General features: G+C 38.1%; 2 protein-coding genes across 15 annotated transcripts in view; both read left to right on the top strand.

Moving 5' to 3' along the window:
* On the top strand, positions 1 to 24,436 carry ece1 (endothelin converting enzyme 1). Of its 2 annotated transcripts, XM_047348097.1 has the most exons (19): positions 1 to 131; positions 9,562 to 9,648; positions 10,254 to 10,392; positions 11,802 to 12,014; positions 12,952 to 13,076; positions 13,188 to 13,334; positions 13,825 to 13,890; positions 15,665 to 15,853; positions 15,974 to 16,116; positions 16,265 to 16,379; positions 18,965 to 19,075; positions 19,164 to 19,262; positions 19,400 to 19,477; positions 19,602 to 19,705; positions 19,965 to 20,075; positions 20,449 to 20,516; positions 20,631 to 20,821; positions 21,352 to 21,447; positions 23,455 to 24,436. In XM_047348097.1, exons 2-19 carry the CDS (start codon positions 9,562 to 9,564, stop codon positions 23,629 to 23,631), a joined length of 2,259 nt encoding a protein of 752 aa, XP_047204053.1. In that variant the 5' UTR covers positions 1 to 131; the 3' UTR covers positions 23,632 to 24,436. The 2 variants fall into 2 exon arrangements, with proteins under 2 accessions (XP_047204053.1, XP_047204051.1); XM_047348095.1 differs by lacking the exon at positions 1 to 131 and having other exon boundaries at positions 9,140 to 9,648.
* A 1,091-nt stretch (positions 24,437 to 25,527) lies between these two features.
* eif4g3a (eukaryotic translation initiation factor 4 gamma, 3a) overlaps positions 25,528 to 27,760 on the top strand; it is a 68,741-nt gene continuing 66,508 nt past the window's right edge. For 8 of the 13 annotated variants that reach the window (XM_047347249.1, XM_047347247.1, XM_047347242.1 and 5 more), the window contains exon 1: positions 25,529 to 26,122. In XM_047347249.1, the coding sequence (XP_047203205.1) occupies positions 25,959 to 26,122 (164 nt within the window). In that variant the 5' untranslated portion in view covers positions 25,529 to 25,958. Of the gene's footprint in view, positions 26,160 to 27,760 lie in introns of all 13 variants that reach the window. The other 5 variants (XM_047347250.1, XM_047347238.1, XM_047347243.1 and 2 more) reach the window with 3 other exon arrangements.

Below are 27,760 nucleotides of genomic sequence, written 5' to 3'. Positions count from 1 at the left end.
CGAAGCGAGGCTTCAGCGGGGTGGGAACCATCTTGACAGAAAAGCGTGGGATCTTTGGTTGTTGTAGCTGAAGCTCCCTCACTGTCCCCCCTGGTCAGAGAGCGCTACGGAGTCGCGGATGTCACAGCAGGGTAAGAACGTGTCCTCTGGTTGGAGTTAATCTTTTAGGGCGTAATCAAGTCTTTATTTTAGTTTGATAAGTTGTTTATGATCTGTGCATGTAATGATGTGGCCACAGAATTGTACGCTTAGGGGTGGAGAACATGTTATTTTCACATTGTTTTAAATAAACTTTTGGAAGTTTGTTTGAGACATAGATTGTAAAATATGGAAAGTGGCATGAAGATTGTTGCTGTTATGTTCAATATAATTCTTATCTCTCCTATAATCTAATGGTTTTATGAATAATGTTTTGTTTCTACATTGATCTTATTTGTAATATTTGCATTGATTTTATATAGGTTTTCATTTCCTCTGTAATAATGGCTCCCATTTGTTAGGTTTAAGCCTTCAGGGGCTTGTGGCCGCATATTCCCAGCGGTATGCTAAGTGACTCATGCAGCCAGCATCATATTTACACTCCGACCACTTAGTGGGCTCAGTCATTGTCAGTGACCCATTCACTGACACTTTATCCTCCAGTCCATCAGCTGCACCCAAGCAGCATTTCAAACAAAACATGCCTCTAGCCACAACACAGTTGCAGATGTTTGTTTAATTCTGTGTTATTGTGGCTAAGCTGCAGAGATAATATTTACTCTCACAGCCAAAATTGTCTGATGTGGATTAGAGGCAACAGAAAATATATCAATAACCATAAATGTCCTGAAGTTACAGTAATTTCCCATCTAAACTGCTTGTCCTCAGTAGAAGGGCAAAGATTTCAAGAAATATTCTGTAAACAAACCACTACAGAATATACAATGTTTTCTTAGTGAATTAAACAAAACAAAAAAAGCAGAAAAGTACAAACAACCTTTAAAAATTCAGTCTTCAAGATCCTGTGAGTACGTTTCTTGTGGAAACAGAGATTGCGTCACTTTACCTCTGTTACACCGAGGCATGTCCTGTCATACTGTGTTATTTCTAGATCTGCTTTGCCATCTTTTTTCTAATACAGTGCACCAGAATGTCAAACCTGAAGGTTAAAACCATAAACCACTGTCCAGATATATGACCTGAATGGATGTAGGCACAAAAGACATCATATCAGTGTTTGCAGAAACTCATGTTTGGGTGATTTACTGGTTTAATAACATTACACAACATTGGATGTGCTGTACTCAGAGGAGCTTGATTTGCTGTGTAGTTATTCATTACCTAGGTGTGATTGGGAGTATGTTGCAGCTTGCCACAACAGCTAGAATAAGTAATCTCCTGTTATCTGCCTGTGCTGGTGCAAGCTTTCGTGTGCCTCTCCTTTAATCCTCACCTTATGTTGATAAAAATCTTGCCAGCAGGGTATTTAAATATATTTAAGCAACAGCTTTTAACAGTAGGAATGTGTGTAGTATGCGAAATCAGGGTTTTCTGATTCGCTTAGCATAAATCTCTGACTGTTTGCAGTTGACACACAGCATGATGGTGAAATGAGATATGGCTGGCTGATATTTGATCCCTGCACATACGTCAGAGCACCTGAAATGTATACAGAATAGTGACTCAGAGTGCTGTGATGGCCAGGAATCTGAAGAATTTTAGCGCTGCAGCCTAGATATTATAAACCTGTTGAGAAAGAAATGCAAGCTCTTTATTTTCTCAATGCAGCCATACTCACAGATCAATAAAAATAAAACCCAAACTGTTATGATTCTGGTAAAGTTTCTCAGCTTAGGTTAACAATCCTACTGTAAAGCAGCACAAAGCCGATTGCATGGGAAAGTGGATTTTCTTTTTCTTTTAATACTGCACTATCGGTGGGGGTCGGGGGGTCTCAAAAGGAAACACCTTTGCTCTGTGACAGAAAGCTGTCTTATCTGTGGCCTTCAGAGAGAAACAGAGCGAATGCCGATGATAAAGTGTTAGAGCTGAGAGAGTTTGCATTCATGAAGGTCAGCTAGCGCACAATCTAAATGGTACTGGGGCAGACTTTGCATAAAGGAGAGCCCAGGGCAACAGACATGCTTTCATACAACCTTACATTATACAGCTGTAATGTTTGCAGACAGTTTACTCCCAGATGGCAGGATGCTGAACTGAAGCGAACATAAGAAGTGTAGAAATGTGTACATTTCCCTGCAAAAGTATCAATACTTTTTGAACTTTTCCAGATTTTGTTTCAACCACAAACTCAAATATATTATAATGGGATTTTATTTTACAGACAAACATAAAGTAAAGCATGATGGTGAAGTGGGAGATAACAAATCTTGGTTTAATGTTTTTTAAGTAATACTAATAAAAATCTGAAAAGTGTGGTATTTATCTATACTCAACTTCCCTGAGAAAGTACTTTGTGGAACCATCTTGCCTGTAGTGTTTGGAGGTACAGTATTTCTCTACCAACTTTGGACATCTACAGACAGATTTTTGTCCATTGTTCTTTGCTAAAGCACAGGTAGATTAGATGTGGAGTGTCTATGAACATGAGTTTTTAAGTGTCACCAAATATTAGATTTAGGTCTGCACTTAGACTGGGTCATACTAACACAATACTATGCTTTGATTTAAAACCATTCCATTAAAGCTCTGGTTGTATGTTTATGGTTGTTGTACTGCTGGAAGGTGAAACTCCACCCTAATCTGAAGTGTTCTACAGCCTCTAACTGGTCTTCTTTCTGGATTGTCCTGTATTTAGCTCACACCACCTTCTTCTGACGAGCTTCAGAACTTTGGTCTCAACTGATCAGAGGACCTCCTTTCACATATTTGCTCTGTCCTTGCTTCTCTGATTAATGTTCTCCCTTCTTGACCTGTCTGTTTAGGATAACGGCCATGTCTTGGTAGGTTTGCAGTTGTGTCATACTCTTTCTATTTTCAGATTATGGATTGAACAGTGCTCACTGAAATGTCAAATTCTTGGGATACTGCTTTCATACCTAATCCTACTTTATACTGAGATTAAATGACGCGGAGGTGAACTTCATTTACTAATTACCTCTGAAGGCACTTGGCTTCTCTGGATTTTATTTAGGCGTATCTTATCTTGAAAGAGGCTGAATACATATGCACCCAACACTCTTAAGAGTTTTATCCGTGCTTTATTCCTCTAAAAAAAAAAAAACATTAAAGTAATGTAAAAACGTTAATGGGTTTGAACACTTTTGCAAGGCGTAGTACATTAGACACTTTACTACTTTTTCTTTTTTTTGTTCTTCTTAAAATTGGACAGAAGTGTTAAGTTTTAGAACGGGAAGTAGTAACTTCTCTAATGTAGCTGTGGTTTCTTTATGTCTCTCACTGAGGTTATGAATGTGCTGTTGGTCAGAGGTGATTGCAGAAGTTTCAACAGAAGTGTGTTCTTTCACAGTTGTGAAGTGGGCTGCCACATCATGTAAGGCCCAGGTTTGAGCTTGTTCATGGCATAAGGCATATGTGGTCTGACAGCATATCTAGATCTTGCATACAGTGGCTTCCCATGATGTTTAAGTGAGCTGCAGAGCTTGTAGACGGTCAATTACACATCCATAAATCATCATGTTCTTGCTTGTTTTGCACTTTTTTGTTTGTTGGTTTTTCTTAGAAATTTCCTGTCAAACTGTGTCCACCGCAGCACATGCAGCAATCCGGCTCAAACACAAACACACACAAGTTATTCTTGGAGGAATGCCTTAACGCCTCAAATAATAGTCCGGTTCGGAGGATCAGTGACGAACTACTGACGCATGTTTGAGGTTTACTGCCTCACTTGAAGGTTGTGGCCTTCTGTACTAGGAACTTTTTCTTTGGGAAGACATTGTGGGACACCATGCCAGATTTGCTACAAACCTCCCAAAACTGACCTTCATCACGGACTTTGTGTTTGGTATCTAAGTGGCTCAGCCTTATTACTTAGTTCTTATCCACTGGGGTTCCTAGGTAGGTGTTGACAGACATTATTTGATGCGACACCCTAGCCACATTAGTAAGGGCATGGATTTGAGGTTTTTGTGGTTTTGTAATTTAAGTGTTATATACAAATGCATGCAGCATTCTTTACAGTTATTGCTAATTTTGTGTAAAAAAATATCTTTTATTGTATTAGCTTAAACCCTTACTGAAACGTTTTAAGCAAAAACAATCTTTTGAATGAGCACATTTATTCAATAAAGAAAATTAATCCCACATTAGGTTGTGTTGAAACAAATGGGCCACAAATATTGACACCACTAATAATTCCTATAAATGCAACTGAAGCATTTTGGGAATATATACTTCCTTTCTTTTACATTGATCAGTGTCTAGAAATGTTTACATTATTAATCCCTGTAACCCTGTTTTCTTGGGGAACAAATATGATGTGACACAGATGAACATTTCTATTTGCCACACTTCAAAATGGATAAGACAAGAAAACATGTCTTTCAACTAAGGCAGAAAATGGCTCAGACTTCCCCGTAAGTGTCAGCAACAATCAAAAGGTTTTGAACAGCTGTGATGGATAAGCCTGGATGAGGACCCAAGTTTATCATGCCACTACACAATGTGAGCAGGATGGTAAGGGAGGAACCGTTAAAGAGCTGCTGCAAAGAATGCCGTCTTTGTAGATGGCTCATAGAAATAATTATGAGCTATCTACATGCTGAGTGTTTGTTTGAGATTCATGCCAGAAAAAAAGCCTTTTCTGTCCTAATATCAAAGAGGTAAACATGTGGAGTTTGCTAAACTCAACTTGGACTTAACTTGTAACGTTGTGCTTTGGTCAAATGAGACTACAGTTGAACTTTGAACTACAAACAGCTTAGTGAATTTGACATGAAACTTATGGTGGTGGGTTTGTTTATCTCCTAAATGTACTGGGATTCATGTCGGAGTGCTTCACAAACCCTTTCAAATAACAAGACATTTTAAATAAAAACCTGGTGAGTTGCATGGAAACTAAAAAGGATTGGTCACTATTCAGTAATAATGTTCCAGAATATGTGGCCAAATCACCATCAAAATGATTTACCAGACAGAAAAACAAACATCAAATTTCCTTCATAGTCATTACAGTCCTGACATCTAAATCTTACAGAAAACCTGTGTACTAGGCTGAAGAGAAGAGAGTATAAGAGAGGACAGAAGATTATGGAGGATCTATTTAGGTGATCAAAGATCCCTCATGTTGTGTGCTTCAACTCTGTGTAATGTTATAAGAGAAGAGTGAGGGCTGTCCTATTGGCAAAAGGGGGTCGTATAAACAGGTTACTCCCACTGAATAAATGTTCTCATAGTAAAGGCTGGATCTTTCAGTGTAAGATTATGCTACTTCAATAAAAGATGCACCTTTTTTAAGCATCTTTCTGAAGGATGGCAGTAAATGTTCAGGCTATTGTACATTCGTGGAAACTGAGGTAATGTAACATGTTTCCTTTAAAAATGGCTGATATTAGTCACTAAATAACTTGAACAGAGAAAGAGAAGTTGTATTTTCACTAAGTAGTGATTCAGTCCAGGACTTTCAGTCTGTGTGGCAACATGTTCCCGCGTTTCTGCACAGACTTCAATTCCAGGAAAGTGTTGGAAAAACAGTGAATGTAGGCTCAGGAATGTGTGTTTGTGACAACAGCGTGGTCTGTGCCAGTGCTCTTTGTTGATCAGCATACGGATCCAGCACAGAGCACATGATTAAGACCCAGATGTTTAAGGGGTACATAATATTTTGTCTAGCAAAAAAACAACAGTTCTGCCTGTTTAGCAAGCACTCTTTGCTTAGTTTCAGGGGAACCTCTGTTAACCCTTAATTACAGGGTAAACACTGATGGAGCAAATGAGGAATGCAAGAGAAAAGAAAAAAATTACAGATACCAGTGTTGCCAGTACACCTTTCCATGTCAGACAACATAGTTGTTCTCCTTCTTTTCACCCTCTTCCCATTGTCCTTATCTATCTCTATCTCCAACACATTTCAGTCCTCTGCCCTTTCACAACTTCATTGTTTGGCTTTGCTAATCAGCTCTGGGGCTTTTGAAACAGGTAATAAAGCTACTAGCACAGGGAGAGTTTAAATATAAATGGATTGTCCTTGTTATTATTCTTAAGTATTTGTAGGAGGCAAACAGTAGTCCCCTACTCTGTATTACAGGTATTATTTAGGAACATCTTGTGCAACAGAAACAAGCTTTAACTGGAATCTGTGCTCCATGTTTGACTGCAATTGTTTATTGGGTGCAGTGGGAATATCATTTTTCCTTGGTGGCATGTTTATATGCAACAAGTTGGAAGTAAGTTTAAACAAGCGTTCGAGAATAGATTAGAGTCTAGCTGTGTTTATAAAAGATCTAATCAGTTTTATTCAAGAATTCATGCTCCGTCGTTGGTTTATTTTATATTTAATGGATTAACATCTGCAGATGCAAGCCAGAGCATGAAGGTTGGAGTGGTACAAACATCTGATGTTGTCCAGGTTTACATCAGACAAATTTAACAGGTCTACCTATGCTCTATTTTGTTTTACCAACTGGTTTGGAATGAGTTGTGTTTCTGTGATACTGCCTGGAGGTTAGTCACCAGCATCTTTACAACACTGTCAGAAGAACAGAAATCTCCTTATTGTCTAACATAGACTGTATACACTGTATAGGTACATCTCAGTAAAATAAGATATTGACAATATAATTATTTGAAGTAATCAAATTTAAAAAGGGGCACTCATTTATAGATCCATTACACACAGAGGTAAATATTTAATACATTTATTTCAGTTTGTTTTACAGCTAATGAAAACGCAATGTTCAGTTTCTCAGAAAATTTGAATATAACATAAGACCAATGAAATAAATGATTTTTATTACAGAAATGTAGGCCAACTGAAAGGTATGTCCATGTACTGTACTGTATATGCACTTAATACTTGGTTGTGGCTCCTTTTGCATTATTTACTGCCTCAATGCATCGTTACATAGAGACGATCAGCCTATCGCACTGCTGAGATGTAAAGGAAACCCAGGTTGTATTAATAGGGCCTTCAGCTTGTTTGTATTGATGGGTCTGATGTCCTTTACCTTTCTCTAAACAATACTCCATGGATTATCTGTTGGGTTTAGGTAAGGTGAATTTGCTAGACCACAAAGCACAGTGAAAAAATAGGTATTTAAGCAGGTATTGGTCTTTTTGCTGTGTGGGCAGGTGCCAAGTCCTGCCAGAAAATATAATCAGGATCTATAAAGATTGTCAGTAAAGTGAAGCATGAAGTGCTCTTAATTAATTGGTAGATGGCCACATGGTCTTTGAACCAAGAGCAGCAGATGACATGGCTCCCTAAATTACCACTGACTGTGAACAATTCACACTGGACTTTAATCCGCTTGAATTATGTGTCTCCTTATTCTTCCCCTGACTCTGAAACCTTGATTTTTAAAAGAAATGCATCTGGAAAAAGGACTTTGAACCACTGAGAAATTGTCCTTTTAGTCAGGTAAGACACTTCCTAAATTAACTCTGGTTCAAGGAATGTTTTCTTTTCACTTAACTTTCTGTTAAGGTGTTTGTACAGCGCTCTGTGGGCAGCCAGCTTTTTAGCAATGACATTTTGTAGCCTACCCTCATTGTGAAGGGGTTTCAATCATAGCCTGCTGGACAGCTGTCAATCAAGAAACACATTCATGCAAACCCACAATTCAATGTATCAAAATCTGTTGTGTTTGGCCAAAAAGAGATCAGAGATGTGTTGAACTGTACTGTTGGTAGTGTGGACATAAAAACATCTGGGAACTTTCAAACTGGTCATTTTTGTGTATACATCCACATAGTCTGCAACAAGGATAGAAACTATCAAAGCTAAATTCTAGTAAAACAATGAATTTATACATGAGTGAAAACAGTTTTTCTACTTTCTGGCTCAATAATGCTGTCCAAGAGGTAGTCAGTAGTAGTAGTATTTTTACAGCTGCCCTCTGAGGTTTTTGTATTTGTCACTGAATAACATCAAATTATAAATGATTATTTTTAGCTTTTAGGTTCACTTTTGTTCCTTTCTGATTCACTAGCATCACACGTCTTTTTATATGCCAAGTAATTATTTCCTTGCAAGCTCAAATTTTGTCAGCCTAGTCAGATAAAACTGTAATACCGGTAATTGCGCAATTGGTGTGCCATATGTCAGAAGTGCATGAGGAGTGTGTCTGAGTCTTTCTTCATTTAGAGAGATTCCAGATGAGACCAAAAAAGCATAACATGTTTAACAATGAATTAACATTGAACTAGCTCCAATAGGAACTGTTTACTGCAGTAAGATACATTTTTAATTGAGTTAATTGTGATCACCTCTGGGAAAGGCTGAGACCTTTCGGGGTGAGAGAGTCTGATAGTCAGGCAGTCAATAGAGTTATAACCAATGCTGTGTTAAGGGCTGATGTGTAACTTGATACAGATATTTTCCATGGACTCAGACTATTGACAAGAAGTCAAAGATGAGCTTTTGATTTGCTTACTAATAAATCAGTCTCTTCATGTGCAAGACACTCAAATGAATTTAGGCCTAATCAATTTACACTCCTTTTTAAATGTAAGGCTTTCATTCTTTTAAATTTCGGTTTTCATCCTATTAGGTTTATAAAAAGACTCCATTAGATGAACTTTGACTTATGTGCTTCTGTTCAAATCAACTTGTCTGTTTGCAGGTAAAATATGTGTCCTTTATTTTTCTGAACATGTTTCAAAAAGTTTATGCCTCCACCAACAGTTTTGCATTTAATCATTTGTAAACTATTAGAAACTTATGGTTTGTGTGTGGTATTTTAAGGAGCAGGCTGTCATGTCTATCAGGTAACATAACCACAGCATGCAGTCAGAGGAGGATCTTTTGTTTCAGTGCTCCACCCCATAGTGTATTTCACCCTATAGAAACAGCACTGGGTGTGAGCTGTAGCGGTGAGATTCCCTCCCCAAACCTAAGTGAAACCACACCGAGGAATGTGCTCGCCCAGAGACGCATATCGTCACACAATCACTTGTGCGCACTTTGTCTCAGTCATGTAAATCGCTCAATTCAGAGCTCCTTCCTGTTTTTCACTAGTTCCGTCTTCTCTAGTTCCGCGTTTGCATGGAGTGAGCTGGGAAGGAAGTCCAAGAGAGAGAGAGAGAGAGAGTGTGTGAGAAAGAGTAGGAGATCTTACTAGGACTTTCAGGAGGAGGATTTTAGGTTTTGTTATGTCTCCCTGTGTGCCTGAAGCCATGGGGGCTGTGAGAGTGACTTCAAGAAAGCAGACTGACTTTTTTTTAAGAAGGCTTGCATTTTGGATAAAATAGTTCCAACCAGATAAAGTAGATTTCTCCTGATGGATCCTAAAGGACAACCGTGCTCTGAAACCTCAGGAATCGACGAATAATAGACATCCCAAGTGAAAGACTCTCTGTCACACATCTCTCACCTGGGAAAGATAGGAGCTTGAAGGAAACATGGAAGCACTGAGAGAATCGTTTCTTCATTTGACTTTTCAGATGTCAACCTATAAGAGAGCAACGCTGGATGAGGAGGAACTGGTGGACTCTACCAGTGACGATGTCTACACCTCATCCCCCATGCAGGTATAAACTCAAACATGCTTCAGATTAAAGCAAAATATTCTACTCCATTGTTAGACTGTTTTAACACTTCACACTTAAAAAAAGCTGTATTTCCAAATACATATAAACTTTTACCAAGGCTGACTGGAGGGATAAAACGCAACAGTAATAGCTCAGTCAGACTGAAATGTAAGCAAGTAGATTTTCTTTATACAGCACCTTTGACAGATAAAAATCACAAATTCTTCACAAAAACAGCATAAAAATAAAAAAGAGTAAATTAAAACATGATTTAAAAGTGAAAAAAACAAGTTATTTATACAGAGTCTGTTCCAATGGTAAATGTCATTTATGTGTCAGGGAACAATTAAGGAATGTGTAACCTTTTCTTTACCAACAGTTGAGAAGGCTTTTACAAACGATCCATTGTTTTATAAAATCCAACAAGTCATCAAATCTCTCAGAATCTTTAAACACTTAGGGTTAATTCATCAAGGTAAAAATAACCAGTATGTATTTTAAAGCTTTTATTCTTGGTGCTTCAACCATGCAAATACCTGTTTTACAAGGAATCCATGACTTTACTGATTAAATGAGACAGTTGCTGTGTGTATCTCTATGCCCAGGTGACCTTTTTTCCAGGCCGGCGCACCATGTGTTGGCCAGACAAGCCACAAAAAGAGAAGATGCTGATGCTTTTTGTGTGTCTCCTGTCAATCGCCCTGTTCATATCACTCATCTCTGCTGGAGTCTTTTACAATAAAGGTGAGTTTGAAGCTTTATGTAAACTGAATGGGGCAACTGAAAACACACATCAAGTTTTATATGAATGTTTTTGTAATATGTTCTAAATTACTACAAAGCAATATACTAACTCATGCAGTTCAACTAAAAAAGTGCACATACAGTGGGTAATTTGGCTTTCTAATGTCTATTCGATAACAGGAGTCACCATGATTTCTTGGGCATGTCCTCTTGCTGCTTCAGTTGACCTCCCAAGTGCTTTTTGATGTCATCAAAAGCAGCATACAGTTAAATCAGAACATAATTTTAATAAGATTCATTGCCCTTCATATTTACCAAAATATGAGATTATGGATTTTTAATCACACAGCTTTTATTTTATTTTAAACAAACTTAGATTTTTTTCAATAATGGTTCAGAATACAGAACATAATAAATAAACAAAGAAGTTTTTTTTGTTAGTTTAGTTAGTTTCCATACCTTAAGATGATATTCTTATATTTCACTCTAGTTGTTTTTCTTTTAATTTCCTTTTATATACACCAAAGATGGTAAATAGGCAACTTAACATTAAAATAGCTTAGCTCCCAAAGCATAGCCTGTAGTAACTTTTAAAAATCTGGTGTTGTTTATTTGAACAGTATATTTTTCATTCATTTTTCTTTTTACTGAAGCCACACCTTCAACTGAGCTGCCTGAAAAACCCCCAAATCTCTCTCTAGAGCTTGTTCATAATGGAACAAGATCTTGTGGATTTACCATTGGATCCTGGCTGCTTCTCATCAGTGTTTGCTTCCTCAGTTTTACCATGGGAGGTGGAATGCCACTTCCTCCTATTCAGGATCACATGCTGGATCACACGTTGAAATAATAAAAGGAATAAAGATGAAATCTCCTCTGGGAAAACATAACCTCATCACTGTTTGTAACTTTGCATCCCTTTCTGTCCTTATATGGGCATACAGTTAAGGTCCCAGTTCAGGTTCAACTGTTAATTATGGAGCTGGGTAATGACCAATATTTTCACTTCTCTGTACTCTTGAGTGGTTTCTTGTTTAACAGCTTTTGTGGGTAGACAGAGCATGTTAACACTATTTGTTAACCTTCAAGCTGCTTCCTTTTCAAATGAATCTTTTAACCAGTTTCATTTTCTTCAATTAGACAGTAAGGAGCTTGTGAAAGGTCAGATGTTAAATTTCCCTTGTCCGTTCTCAGCTGACTGCTTATAAAAGACTTTTTCTTGGGACAAGTATTCCCTCCAGGTTGTATGCTTTGGCTTAGACAATGATAGCTTCCAGATGCTTTAAAAACCCTCATGCATATTTGTTTTAGTATGAAATATTTTCTGATTCTCTACTGTTTCCCAGAAGCAGAAAGTGAACTATCTAAAAATGTTGATCCTATCTTTTGCATATATCTTTTTGCTGCAGCTCACCCAGGCCTGTGCCTTTCAGAACCATGCGTTACTGTCACCAGCACTGTCATAGGAGCTCTGGACAGATCTGTGGACCCTTGCCATGACTTCTACAACTTTGCTTGTGGGGGCTGGGTGAAGAACAACCCTCTCCCTGAAGGGAAGTCCCGCTGGGGTCCTTTTAGCAACCTGTGGGAGCACAACATGCTTGTGATGAAACGTTTATTAGGTAAGCATCTTCAATTAAAAACCTCTTGATCACATTTAATTAGTCCAAGTCTCTGCAGCAAGACTCTTAACTGGAACAAACGATGACTCACATCATTCCTGTTTTAATGTCTTCGCACTGGTTGCCTGTCCGTTTTAGAACTCATTTTAAAATCCTGAACATTTCGGTCCCTGCAAGGTCAAGCTCCTTCCTATATTATGAATTGTTAAAACCACTCACCACAACATGAGGCCTCAGGTCCTCAAACTAAATTCTACTCATAGTCCCAAGGACCAGGTTTAAAACTTGGGGATCACTCTTTCCAGACTGTTGACCTCGACTGTGGAACAAGATTCCTGTGTTTTTATTTTGACTTGACTTACTCAAAAAGCAGCTGAAGACGTTCCTATGCTAAAATGCTTTTACCAAAGATCTTCTTAAATGTTACTTTATTGGTTTTTATCGTTTAATTTGCTGGTTTTGATTTAATAATGCTTTGGTGTTTATACTTTTTATTTATCACTTATATAAACTTTACTTACTTACTTTCTGTGCTGATATTTTGTTCAGTGAGAGCAAACTATCAGGAGCACAGATTCAGCAGGAGAAAGTTATCTGACAACCAGACATTTAAAACATTCTGCTGGACTGAAACTTTTGCAACACGTTGGAGTTTAAAAGTAATAAAAAGCTGAATGGCATCAGCATAGCAGCAATGGCAGAAATCACTAAATCATATTAAAATCTGAAATTTTGGCAGCTAATAAAGCATAAATGAAATATGAACATGAGCAGAACCCTGTGGAAACTCAAGCTTAAAAGTAACCAAAGACATTTTAAAGTTTAGTTTTACAACAGAAAGTCTTCTAAGTGATAATTAAACTGTCTTTACCCAATGCAAAAAGAAAGCATCCTCTTTTTTTGTTGACCTCCTTTATCTTATTCTTTACTTGGGCAGAAAACACAACCATGAAAGGATTGAGTAAAGCTGAGAAAAAAGCCCAGCATTACTATCAGGCCTGTATGAATGAGTCAAAGATTGAAGAAATGGGAGCAAAGCCTCTGCAGCAGTTAATCAGTAAGGTATGCTTCTTTACAAGTACTTAAACATCAAACAAATTTACATTTCCTGTTGTGATTCTTCCTCCAGTTCTTTGCGTCACTAAGTTTCTGTTTAATCCCTGTCCGGTTCAGATAGGAGGATGGTCTCTGACTGAACCTTGGGACAAGGACAATTTCCAAGAAGTTCTCCGAACTGTCTCTGCCAGCTTAAGGACCTCCCCTTTCTTCACTGTGTTTGTTAGCACAGACTCCAAAAACTCCAACAGTAATGTCATCCAGGTATATATTTTTTCTAATCTTAATGATAATAATACATTTAATTTAAAAACACATTTCAAGTCACTCAAGGACACTGTACAATAAAAGACACAGTATAAAACAGTTTAAATACAATCAAATTACAGAGTCTGATAATGCGAATTCTTTTTAATTAGATATTTTGTGATAGGAAGACCATCTTTATAATAATTTTCAGAGATATTCTGTCTGTTCTACATCCATTTAAAAGCTGCTTTTACTGGTTTCCCTAAAGCATGTGATTTTATCTCTTGGTAATCCTCACAATTTTATGGTGTAGTCACATTCACACTGTTGCTTGGAGATGGGTTCATTTGTTTATCCTGTATCATGAGATCAACCAGTTCTAAAGAGATGATCTGTTGCAAACCTTCACTCTTAAACATTAATGCTTAATGAAAACAATATGTTCTATCTGAGTTTTAAATTGGAAGAAGAGCAGAGTATTATTGTATTTGTCTCTTAACTGTAGGTGGATCAGTCCAGCCTGGGACTGCCTTCAAGGGATTACTACCTCAACAAAACGGCCAATGAAAAGGTAATCTAGGCAAAGTATTCACAGTGGACGATTTTACTGTTTTGATCTTAAAGGGGACATGTAATGCTTTTAAATTATTCCTTTTCACCATTAAATCATTCAGTTGTGGTCTATATAAAGTGTAACTGCAATGCTTTGGTCTTAAATCCTTGTTATTTTAGCTCCACAGGCTTTTCTTTTATCCCATGTTCTGAGGTGCATCACAGTTGTTTCCATACCATACCATACCATACCATACCATACCATACCATACCATACCATACCATACCATACCATACCATACCATACCATACCATACCATACCATACCATACCATACCATACTATAACATACCAACTTTATTTATAAAGCACTTTATACACTGACAGGACCAAAGTGCTGTACACAATCATAAAAACAATGCAAAATGGAAAAAGATTGAATATAAAATACATATTAATGTACAGACACAATAAAACAAGTAAAAACATCTCAGATTTTGCCAAACGCCAAAGAAAAAAGATGGGTCTTAAGGAGGGACTTAAAAACAGTGAGTGAAGAGGCCTGTCTTATGCCCAAAGGAAGATCATTCCAAAGCTTGGGAGCTGCCACAGAAAAGGCACGGTCCCCTCTGAGCTTGCATTTTGTTTTTGGCACCTTCAGGAACAACTGATCAGCTGACCTGAGGGATCGTGACGGTGTGTAAGAATGTAACAGCTCAGACAGATAGGGAGGGGCAAGGCCATTAAGAGCTTTAAAAACAAATAAAAGAATTTTAATATGAATCCTAAAATATACTGGCAGCATACGTAAGGAAGCTAAAATAGGGGAGATATGATCAAATTTTCGGGTGCCTGTTAAAAGACGAGCAGCTGCATTTTGTACCCTCTGGAGCTGGGAAACATATAAATCACTGACTCCTATATAAAGTGCATTGGAGTGATCCAGCCGTGTGGTCACAAATGCATGGATTATTGTTTCGAAATGCTGTCTGGAAAGGATATGTTTTACTTTGGCTAGCTGCCTTAAGTGGAAGAAACTGGATTTTACAAAGCCTCTAATATGTGCTTCCAAGTTAAGACCAGCATCCATCTTGACCCCTAAATTTGTGATAACCGGCTTGACATACTGGGCCAGAGAGCAAAGATTAGTCAGGGAATCTGTAGTCAATCTGGCAAAAATCACTACCTCTGTCTTATAGACAGAAGGAACTGATCGCTTAATCATATGAAGTCTTTCAGCAAATCCTTCTTGATACTGTTGGGGAACGGTGTAATGAATTGTGTGGGTTAATCCACCAAATAACCCAACATTTAAACTTATCCACTTGCAGCATCGGCATACTTGAGCTTGGACTACAAAATCGCAGTGAGAAATAAAAATGGCTGATGCACGAATTGGTCAGACGAAAGCCCATAATCTTGTTTGGTTGGTCCGCAGCAAATACTGTGACGCAACAGTTGGAAAAACGTAATAGAGGATAGAGAAAACTGAATGGACTAAAAAGCATGACCCAAACCGAGTATAAATATATCTACGCGGCACCTGGAGAGACTAAATTAAACTTTTCTGCACTCCAACAGACTCCAAGTACACAACAAAATGTATTTAAGGGCTAAAAAACTTTATGAATAAAAAATATTTTTAGTTTAGCTAAAATGTGTCCTAAGTTCTTCATATTAGCATGCAATTGCATACCTTAAAATGACTTTTCTAATTGAATTTTATGACCCACGCAAACCTTGTTCCCCTCTACTGCCTCCACTTCACCATCCTTCTCATGTGGATTTTCCAGTATCTTACAGCATACCTCAACTTCCTCACGGAGTTAGGGGTTCTCCTGGGCGGTTCACAGGAGACGTCTCAGACGCTCATGAAAGAAATTTTGGACTTTGAAACCACCCTGGCCAACATCACAGTGCCTCAGGAGGAAAGGAGAGATGAAGAGCTCATTTACCATAAAGTAGAGGCCAAGGACCTAAAAGTGAGCAATGGCAGCAGCTAAAACAACCATAAAACATAAGCCTTTTTTATGCGTGACTGCAGGGAAATTACAGTCATTGTGTTCAGAGCTCTCTAAACCTATATCCATGTCTTGTTGCAGGATCTGGCTCCTGCAGTCGACTGGATGCCTTATCTGACAGAAGTGTTCGCGCCTGTGGCGCTTAACGAGTCAGAGCCTGTTGTTGTTTATGCCAAAGAATACCTCCAGAAAGTGTCTGAGCTCATAGCAAACACAAATAAAAGGTAAAATTATGGGTCACTTTATTACATTAGTAATTCAAACTGTGTGCTTGGCTCTTAAAATCATATATGCAAAGGCAAAAGTCTCCCACAAGGGGCACAGTGTATAGGAGAGAGTAAAAACAATGACGTGATCTTTTCTTTTTTGCAGCCTACTCAACAATTACATGATAATGAAGGTGGTGAGAAAGATGGTTTCCATTTTAGACCAACGATTCCAGGATGTAGAGCAGCGCTTCCTTGAAGTCATGTATGGCACTAAAAAGGTAAAAAAAACAGACATTTAGACCTTCTAAATTCATCTGACCTTGTTTTAACACTGACGCAGAGGTGAAATCATTTTTATCAAATAAAACATCAGTATTATTAAGATTTGATCTGGTAGCGGATTTTTATCTTTTTTAAATTGTAGCCATATTGTCACATTTTTGCTGGGAAGAACAACTAGGAAATTTTCAGGTACCCTGTTTGCTGTAGATGATGTTGCTTTTTAATCCATTTTAAAGTGGTGGTGAAGTGGGTCTGCAAGGACATCTTTTTTATGGAAATGTCCTCATGATTTCATGTTCTTCCTATTGCTATTCCCATGCTTATTTTTACTGAGCACAGATAATTGGGGTCCATGTGCCAACAGAAAAGCAGAATTTACCCATCATGCCTAAACTAAATAATATGTCACACCATTGATTTTACTTTCAGACGATTATTTTCTTGAGTTTCCATTAAAACCCCTTTTTTTTATTTTGAACCGTACAGAGAAATTTCCCCAACCACCTATATTTTTGAGAGAAGCTTAATGTGCTATGGTGACTAGAAAACCAGACTTCTGGCAACACACATGCTTTACAAATTGATAGGAGGTGCTATGTATGTCCCAGGATCTGGTACATAATTATATACCAAATTTCAGGTTATGTGTAAAAAAATGTCAGATAGAATCTCAAACTCTTTGTTTTAGGCAGTTATTGTGATTTCGTTGCTAAGAGACTTCTCAGTAGCCAACTTTAATGCTACAAACGTTTTTTTTCCACATTTTGTCTCATTACATCCACTGCCTTTAATGTGTCTTTTTGGAATATTATTTGGTTTTATGGATGACGTAGTAGCATGGAAAAAATGTTTGGTTTTTAAATTTTTTTTTATACATTGTAGAACCATCTTTCACTGCAGTTCGAGCTATAAGTATTTAGGGGCATTTTTCTACCAGCTTTACATATTTATAGACTGAAATTGTTGGCCATTGTTCTCTACAAATTAGCTCAAACTCAGAAAATCTGTGCACAGCAGGATTTAGGTCTGAATTTTGACTGAGCCATTCTAACAGTAAACATCTCATCATAGCTCTGGCTGAGTGTTTTGGGTTGTCATCATGCTGGAAAGTGAACCTCCGCCCCACAGATTGAAGACTTTTGCAGCCTCTATCTGTGTTTCTCCCATGATTACCCCATATTTAGCTCCACCCATCTTCCCATCCACGATGATCAGCTCCCTGGTCCCTACAAAAGAAAAGCATGTAGGTCAAAAAGTTAAATTTTGCTCTCATCCGACCAGAGTGATTTTCTTCACGTTTGCTGTGCCCCCTACATGTCGTATAGGAAATTGCAAATAGGGCATCTTATCTTTCTTTTAACAATGGCTTTCTTTTGGTCACTCTTACACAAACTGCACAGTTGGTTTGTACCCTTTGCATTTTCATTAGATGGATTGAACAGTAAAATATATTTACATAAAGGTGGATTCTGCTTGCTGATTTGATGATTCCTAAAGGAAGTTGGTTGAAGTGGATTTTATTCCAGGGAATGATAGTAAAAGGGTTTCTTATTTGTCAAAGAATTTGGAAAATGTATAATATTCCTTTCCCTTCACAATTATATACTATATTTTATTGGTGTATTAGGTAAGGTCTCAATAACATACTTTGAAGCTTGTGGTTGCAATGTGATAAAATGTGAAAAATTTCAAAGCGTATGATTATGTAATGTACTGTATATAAGTTGAAAGCAGAACATCATCAATCTAACTAAAATACTGAAACCTGGGTCCATGCATTTAGTAACCCTTCAGCCAAATCGTGTCTGTGTGTAATTGTTGGACTGTAAAAGCTCCAGTGACCCCAGCCCTTATCTTAGCCACATTCTTTTCCTCCTGCTGTGTTTCTTGCAGGGGTCAAGCTGTAAAAACAAACCAACTCTATCTCTCTTTGTGTGTCTTTGTGTTTTTGCTTTGCGTGAGAGGGCAGCTGTGTCTCTTTTTCCATCCTAAACTGTGCGCTTAAGTAGTTTTTTACTGCGCCTCGTTTCCTCACTGTGACCTTGTTCATTTTTTCCTACTTTAACATGTAGTATCCTTGTCCTTCCTTTAACCCAATATCTTTATCAAACATGGACTTTTTATCACTTGTTTTCAGGAAATAAACCTGAAAGAATTTAGTTGTAAAATCCTTATTTTAAATATGTACGCAAATTAAGTTTATTTGGCAAAACACAAAAGTTTCTCTGGATCTTTATTTTTATTTTTTTATTTTTATTACAAAGAACAAACAGCTCAGCACCTGATGGAACATCTATTAGTGCAAACATCTTGCAGACTCTTTGTCCTATTGAAATGTCTCAATTTCTTCATTTAGATTTTCTGTCAGTTATGAGAACCAAAGGCCAACAAACAGTTTGGACATCTGTAGTTATAGGGGTTTAGAGAATGACTACTGTTTTTAGTTCTTATTCTTTTAGCAATCATTTTAAAATCTAAATGAAATTTTGGGAATTCTGTCTGTTCAACTTAATTTACAAGTACAGAGCATATGGCAGTAAATAATGTTGTTAGTCCTTAATGTGCTATGTTGTTTTTGCAGAGCTGTACTCCCCGTTGGAAGCTGTGTGTCAGCGACACAGACAGTGCCTTGGGCTTTGCTCTCGGTGCCCTGTTCGTCAAGGACACCTTTGCAGAGGACAGCAAAGCCACTGTAAGTGTCATGCAAAACCTCCTGCTGCTGTGGGACATGACGGGATTTTATTTTTATTTTGCTTATCTGTGCTTCTTCTGTGCCTCAGGCTGAAGAAATGGTTGCAGAAATAAAACGGGCATTCGAAGATAGCTTGAAGGATGTGAGCTGGATGGATTCAGACACAAAGAAAGCTGCAAAAGAAAAGGTAAGAGGAGAAATTCTTTCAACAGGCCCTACCACTAGGGGACAGTTGTTGCAGAACAGTTAGGTGGCAGTGAAACACAGCACTGCCACCTGGTGTAAATATGTGCCTTTTACAGTTTTTTTCCTCATCCTTTTCAGGCAGATGCCATTTACAACATGGTTGGATATCCAGAATTTATCATGAACGCCACAAAGCTAGACAAAGTATTCAATGATGTAGGTAAATGTGGGGGCTGTCCTCTGTAACAGAACCTGCTATTTCTGTGTATCACCCCATCCCATTTGACTTGTTTAAATCAGTGAATTCCATTTCCCATTCTCTGTCATTCCTCTCTTTTAGTTTGTGGTGGTGTCAGATCTTTACTTCCAGAATGTCATGCAGTACTACAACTTCTCTGCCAGAGTGACTGCAGACCAGCTGAGGAAATCTCCCAACAGAAACCAGTGAGTTGTTTCCTGCCACCCCTCTTCCCTCAGAGGAGGTAGCAAGCTTTGATGGGAACACACTCCCATCGTACTGACTCAGCAGAATACTGCTGCCATCCACAAACTGTGTTGGGCGAAGGGTTAGTTTACTGTCCCCATGTCCTCTGAACTGATTTGTAGTCTTCCTGGCATGGAGGTTGAGCAAAATCGATTTTCTCAATTTATTGTGACCTTGAAGAGAACAACTCATTGCAGCTTTGTGGTTCTTGTTTTGCAGGTGGAGCATGACCCCTCCAACTGTAAATGCGTATTACAACCCAACAAAGAACGAGATGGTTCTACCAGCAGGGATCCTTCAGGCTCCGTTCTATAGTCGATCATGGCCCAAGTATGTCCATCTTATTGTTTTTCAAGTATCTAAATCATGTTTTACATACTGTAATTGACTGTATCAAAGCACAACTATAACGTGCACCTACTGTAAGATTAGAAAAAAGAGTCCTTGTCCCATTATTATTGAAACCCCTGATTTTAACAGTAGTTTAATTTCACACTAAAGAAACCTTTATTTTGAGTATTTATTCATTGCAATAAAAATCCAACTTAATAAAATAATTGTATTTACCCCTAAACATAATGTAGAATCAGCTCTGCTTCTTAAAAAATTTTCATAAAACAGCTGAAACATTGTTCACTTGTGTGATACCCCACTTTAATGATCATACTAGTTGTGTTTTTTCTGTATGAAATTTTTTTTATAGAGCTCTCAACTTTGGCGGGATTGGAGTTGTCATGGGTCATGAATTGACTCATGCGTTTGATGACCAAGGTTTGTAAATAACAAGAAAATAACCCATAAAGAGTTTGTATTCTTGAATAAATCAATAATTATGGAACATGAGTTGTCATAAAATTCTGACATACTTCATCATTTCATTTAAAGGAAGGGAATACGACAAAGATGGAAATTTGCGCCCTTGGTGGAAGAATTCGTCTGTGGAGGCCTTCAAGAGGCAGACCCAGTGCATGGTGGAGCAATACGGCAATTATAGCATCAACAAGGAGCCTCTGAATGGAAGACACACGCTGGGGGAGAACATCGCTGACAACGGAGGATTAAAAGCTGCTTACAAGGTCGGGTTTCATTTTCTAGATGTTTTTTGAGATTTTTTAAAAGAAATTAAATTAAACTGTTACCATTTTTGCGGATAAACCTTGTCATTGTTATGGATAATATTCACCTCTATTCATATGGTTCCTGTAGCAATGTTGTAATATTTTACTGTTTGAAAGGTCAGAGAGCTATCATCCCAGCTGTGTTAGTGAGGTGTCAACATTGTCATTGGTCATCTTGACTTTCCTGTATTGGAAAAAGTACATCATTCCATTTCCAGTGAGGCCTGGAAAGGCAACAGGTGGTTATGAGTGGCCTTGTCAGCTTCTGGTTACTTCCTCACATGAATGCATTCTTTCCATGTAATCAAAGGTCATACACTATGAAGCAGATGAGTAGGTAACTGGAACTAAAGCAATGACTGAGCAGGAAGCAAAAACTTTTCCTCTGTTACATAAGTCTAACTTAAAGCTTATGCAAACATATGTATTTTCTATGTGGAGAGAAATCCGATTCCATATGTGTAACATGATAATTTGTTGCTCTGAAGGCCTATGTAAACTGGATCAAAAAGAATGGTGAGGAAGCAACGCTGCCGGCCCTGGGAATGACGAACCATCAGCTGTTTTTTGTAGGATTTGCACAGGTTTGTATCCTTTACTAGATGTTCTTCCCTCTGTTAATTGTACTGACATTGTGCCATAAAGCTCAGCTCCATTTCTACTTTTATAAACAAACATAATCAGTATGGAATGATAGGTTGTAGCTCATATGTTGTTTCCCACACTATAAAGAAATATGTAGTTGGCTTTATTGTTTATTTCAAGTGAAGATTAAGTAGTTACAATGCTGTGAAAAAGTATTTTCTCCCTGACATATTTATTCTGTTTTTGTTTATTTGGTCACACTTAAATGTTTTAGATCATCAAAAAATTTTAATCAAAGAGAGATACCCTGAGTAAATACAGAAAGTAGTTTCCAATGGAGGAGAAACAAGCCTTTTTTTAACCCCGGCCTCTGTTAACTGTGTTTAACCCCATTCCTGGAAAGCTAAGTTCAGTTTCTATAGCCACACACAGGTCTGATTTTTGACTGAGTTGTTGAATCAAAGATTAACATAAAAAGAAGCTGTCTGACAACATGAAGTAGACTTGAATTTCTCAGACAGCAGCACGTCATGTCCCAATCTAAAGAAATTAAAGAGCAGACTCGACACAAAGCCATTGATATCTCCCAGTCAGGAAAGTCTTTGACTCCCAACGAAAGTAAGTGAGAAAGATTATCCACCATTAGAGAGAACCAGTAACAGAGGTGATCCGTCTCAGGAGTGGCTGCTTACCAAAATTAAGGTCACAAAAGATCTCATAACAACATTTAAACCACTGCATTAGTTTCTTTAGTTAATGTCAGTGTTAATGATTCAACAATAGAAAGAGACTGGGCAAAAATGGCATCCATGGGAGAATTCCAAGACAAAAACCACTGCTGACTGAAGAGAACAAAAAGGCCAATTCCAATGCTAAAAAACACATCTTGATGGTCCCCAAGACTTTTGGGAAAATATTCTGTGGCTTGACAAGACGAAATTGAAACCTTTTGGAAGATGTTCGTCCCATTACATCTGGCATAAAACTAACATGGCATTTCAGAAAACCATACCAACTGTCAAACATGGTGGTGGCAGTGTGGTAGTCCAGGACCGGAATGCTGTTTCAGAACCTGAATAACTTGTAATTGGTCAAACCATGAATTCTGCTATCTAGCAGAAAATCCTGAATGAGCATGTCTGGCCATTATTTTACGATCTTAAGGTCCAGTGCACTTTTATTATTTAATGGGACAATGATCTAAAGCACATGAGCAAGTCTACTTCTCAATGGCTCAAAAAAAGAAAGAAAACAAAGGTCAAAGTCCAATCTAGATGCTGTGACATGACAATAAACCGGCCATTTTTCCTGGAAGACCCTCCAGTGTATCTTAATTAATACGATTCAGCAGAAAACAGTGGGCCAGAATTCCTCCTCAGCGATGCCAGGTATCACAAACACTTGTTGGCAAATGTTGCTGCCAAGTGTGGCACAAGAAGTTAAGTTTAGAAGGAAATTATTTTTTCACACAGGGCTTGGTTGGTTTGGAAAGAAATCTTTAAGGGGTTAAATACGTTAAATACGTTAAATACGTTCACCAAGCCCTGTAAATCTTACTGTGAGGGCAATCCTACTTTAAGGATATGTATGGTGGAGTTCAACACTTGGCTAACCATTGGCTCGTTTTAAGTTGTTCCGCTACCAAGTGACATTTGCTTAGCTCATCAGTGTAAACACACGCACACAGACATAAACCTTCTGCACAAAACTGTTATTCTGCTTCCACTGGCTTATGTGTTGTAGCTTGTTCCTTCACGTTGCTGTCAAAGAGCTAGAGGAACACATGGAAGAGATTTGGAGTTAAGTCAGTACAAAATAAACACAAAAGCATTTTGGCAATAACATTCAAATCCCTCACCTCAAAAACTTTTAAATAGAGTGTTTATCCAAAATATAAAAAAAATACAGTCATTAAAGTGATAGGAAACAGCTGTGATCCTACAGTCTGACCATAAATTGGATAAATGAAAGAAACCAAAAATTTTTTGTTTCTTTTTGACTTGTAGGTGTGGTGTGCTGTCCGAACACCCGAGAGCTCTCACGAGGGGGTAATTACTGATCCCCACAGCCCATCAAGATTTAGAGTCATCGGCACCATCTCCAACTCAAAGGAATTCTCAAAGCACTTTGGCTGCAAAGCAGATGCTCCAATGAACCCGAAACATAAGTGTGAGCTTTGGTGAATCCTTGCTGAATAGCACTGTCTTTTACCAAGCGGCGAAGTGGTCGGTTAGAGAAAATACCACGATACTGACAAAGTCTTGTTGGACAGAAATGCAAGAACCACTGAAACCCTTGTTGCCGTCCCACTTAATGGTTGTCAGGATCCTTATGTGGACATGTGCCTGCTTCATTTGGAGGACCAGAGTCTTTGCTGCTTCACCACAAGGACTGTTATTTTAGAAAATAGCTTTATTTAGCTTAAATGTAGCAGTAAATGTGTTTTCTACACTGGAAACCCATTAAATAGTTACAAAAGTACAGGAATTGCTCAGATTATGCAAACTGCTTGTTCTCCAAGTGACAAAGAAGCAAAGTAATGTTTCTTTTTGTATGTATGTTATCTTTAACTATGCTTGGATCTGCTCTGGTTTATTTATAGTTATATCTATTTTTTTAAAACAACAACCTGCAAGATTTATAACTGTATGATGTTTTTAAAGTTGTATGATTGTTTGTTTTTATTTTGCAGCTTTGTCATTAAGCTGTTGCAATATTTCAAAAACATTATGTTATAAAAAAAGGTGTCATTCAGAACGCAAGCAATTTCTAAGCCATGATGTAACATAATTTGTTTTATTTGTAAAAGTTTATTTCAAATTATTTTGTTTAGTAAAATCAATCTTAAAACATACTTGAGTCATTTTCACAGATTAATTGTGGTTTCAAGTCGGTGTGAAAGTAAGGCTGTCTCAGCTTTCATGTCATTTACGCACAGGTTCACGTCAGTATCTGAGAACATTATAAAAAAGTTCATGTACCTCAGTATTTCAGTTCCAAATGTGTCATTCATTTATTACATAGATTCATTACACAGAAGGATAGATTTCAAGTGTTTGTATTTGTTCATTTTGATGGCTTCCAGCTAATGAAATCCCAAAATTCAGTTTCTCAGGAAATCAGTATATTACTTAACATTAAAAGGCTAATAACCTGATTATGAACAGGCTTTTCAGTAGAGATATTGTGGTATAGCCAACACAATCATGGGGGTTACTGCTGACTTGGTAACTATCCACAGGACAGCCATTGACACACTTCACAAGTAAGGAAAAGCCACAAAAGGTTGTAGCTAATGGAGCTGGCTGTTCACAGTGCTGTTACAAGCAGTGTAATGGAAGTTGGGTGGAAGGAAAAAGCGTGAGAAAGATGGTGCACAAGAAACCAGGAGAACCACAGCCTTTAGAGGACTGTGAAGCAAATTAAAGCAGCAAAGTCTGGAGAGAGAGAGTGTGGAGAAAATGACCAATATCTCATTGGCTTTGACTGACCAGCAAATTCTTGACCATATCACATAAAAACCACTGAAATAAAAGCGACGCATATTTTCCACATGCAAACAAGTGTTATGTCTTAATTTGAATTGCCAAAATAAATTTTTTTGATGACAAATTGACCGGAATGAAGCTCTAGATTAAATAGCAACACATTTTAGTCATCTGCAGATGCAAAGATTACATTTGAACGGTAGATGGCGCTGACAATACGTTTGTGTTAAATTCTAACTGACAAAGTGGCACTGAACAGTACCGTTGCAGTAGCTTATAGTTATTTATATATTCATTTATATATTTAGTAATTTACTTATTTATTTATAGACCAAATAAACTCATAAATTGCAAGAAAAAATCTACAACGTAAAGTATATATCTGTGTTTTTGCTTTGTTTTTATGGCAGTTTTACTGACGTTTCTAGGCACTAAATTAAGATTACCTTATGGGTATTTAATATGTTAAAAAAATGACAGCATTAACATATAACATTAAGTTTTGAGAACGCGAGGCGCGATGTGTTTGTGTTTGATTGAAGGTTAGTTGATTAGCCGAGCGACTCCGTAACTGGCCGAGGATTGCCGAATCATCTGTCCTGCCCGGACTGCTGAAAGCGGCCGCAACGCCATGTTGGCGAAGTCTCCCATCTCTGTGAGAAAAAAATGATAGAAAACATATTTGCCGAGAAGAAAAGGTAGATCGCCAAAGGAGGAAGAAGACCGCGGCGATTGTTTCGTTTGTAAGAAACGAACCGAACCGGATCCGCAGAGGTTCCGGGCGGACGAGGGAGGCTAAACCTCCCAACCGTCCTCATGAATAGCACCGCTGATCCGAACAGCGACTTTCCATGAAAAAAATACGTTTGTGTTGCTATTCGAGCTTCGTTATCCCAGTTCGTTAAAGGGATTTGGGGCCTGCTTCAGGATCAGCTACGCTTGCTATATGAATGCAAGCTAAGCTTTGTTTAGATCAGTATTTATTAGTGTATTCTTTTTGATTTTTTTTTTCTTTTTCTGCGATGAGTTTGCCACCGAAAGTGGTCACTAAGCCCGCCGCTGTCGCAGTTAGCGGACCTGGAAGTGGCCCCTCTCCGTCGAGCCAACTGCGAGCTACCCTGACCTCCGTGTCTCTACCGCCGGGAGCCCCAACAGCTCCTCAGCCTGGCTCTGTACCACCACCTCCGTATCCTTTCACATGGGTAACACAAATTGGATATTATGTATGCATTTTACTCTCTCCTCTAACAATAAATGACCCTGCGTTTTGATTGTCGGAAGATAACCGTGGTTGGATGTGGGGATGATGGTTTCGGTTGGAGGCAGCTGGGAGGGGAGGGTACAATTAGCCTGCTAAGTGTGCTAATGTTAGCTAATCAAGCCGGTTGTCCTAGCTAACAGATGTCAGGTTGATCTGAGGGAGTTGACGCGGTTTCAGTACATTGTCTTATTATATGCGTTTTATATGTCAGTCTCGGAACCATGACGGCGGGATAATTAAAAAAAATAATAATCTGCACAATGTGGTATAAGAAAAGCTCCATCACCGGTGAGCTATGTCAGTTTGCTCACACCGGTTACCGGCTTTGTTCATTGCTGATCATTAACTAGCAAGATGTCTCGGCTGCGTAAAGGCACTGATGTAGATAAAACTAAAGCAAGGGCAGACCCTGTGTCTGGCGAGTGTTCTGGTCACAGGATGCTATGTTATAGAGCTGATGGGCGTCATCCATTTCAGCGCCCTGACCTGTGGCTTAATGGTTTAAATGAGCTAATTCAGGCTAGTATGAGGCCTGGACTTTAGGGATTGTTTAGATGTTGTAAAAACAGAGTAGCTATTGAAGGGTTCATGGAGTGCTCACTTGACAGAGTTTAGAGAGTGATAAGAGGTAGATCTGTGGTTTGGTGTGACAGGTTCGGTTTCTTAAAGCACCATCAGTTGAGGACTTTAGAAAACACTTGCATGGGTTTATCTATCTATCTATCTATCTATCTATCTATCTATCTATCTATCTATCTATCTATCTATCTTGTATATATATATATATATATATATATATATATATCCTTACTTGTTTAGCTTTTGTTGCTAAAAATGTTTTCTTAAATGTTAGAACTAGCTTAGAGGTGGCCTAACATTACCTGAGCTTAGTTTCTGTGGCGTGAAGTCACCCTGGTTGGTGTGTCACCTCCTGTTTTATTTACAGCGTGGTATCAGTAGTGTGTATGAGTGAGAGAGGATTAAGTTTATGTCTTCTGCTTGCTACTGGCAGAACGATGTGTGTTTGTGATCTGACATCATGCGATACCTCAACCTGGTTCCCTGCCACCCTGAATCACAGCCACCTTCTGTTGCTGATATCTCAAAGGGCACTGAGTACCAGGTTGTAGCAGGTACCAGTGCAAAGCTCTCTGCCGCTAATAATTTGTGCACAATTATGTGATATTTTCGAGTTGCCCAAAGGTTAGATGAGTAATCGAAACAACTTTATCTGGTGTATCTCGTCTTTGTCTTGACTCAAGGTGTTTGAAATGACTTATATCTTCCAACCTACTTTCACTTACACGTTAGGAGCATCAATGCAGAGCTGCTGAACATGCTCTGGTCTTATTTCTACCTTGCTGAGGTGGAGAAATGTTTTATTTTTCCAATCTTAAACACTAAATCAGTTCACCTTTTTTCTTTGTACAATTTTGTGAAATCTACACTGAATTCAACCATTTATGACCCAGTTATAGGTATTGGTCTCCTGTTCCTAGATCAAATGGGGAATTTAGTTAGCAGTCAAATAAAAGGATAAATGGATACTTAATTGAAACAATA

Source organism: Girardinichthys multiradiatus, chromosome 20 (assembly GCF_021462225.1).
Source record: "Girardinichthys multiradiatus isolate DD_20200921_A chromosome 20, DD_fGirMul_XY1, whole genome shotgun sequence".
NCBI classification, from domain to species: domain Eukaryota; kingdom Metazoa; phylum Chordata; class Actinopteri; order Cyprinodontiformes; family Goodeidae; genus Girardinichthys; species Girardinichthys multiradiatus.
Note: the sequence above shows the minus strand (reverse complement) of the source record. Positions and strands in the feature narration are given on the sequence as shown.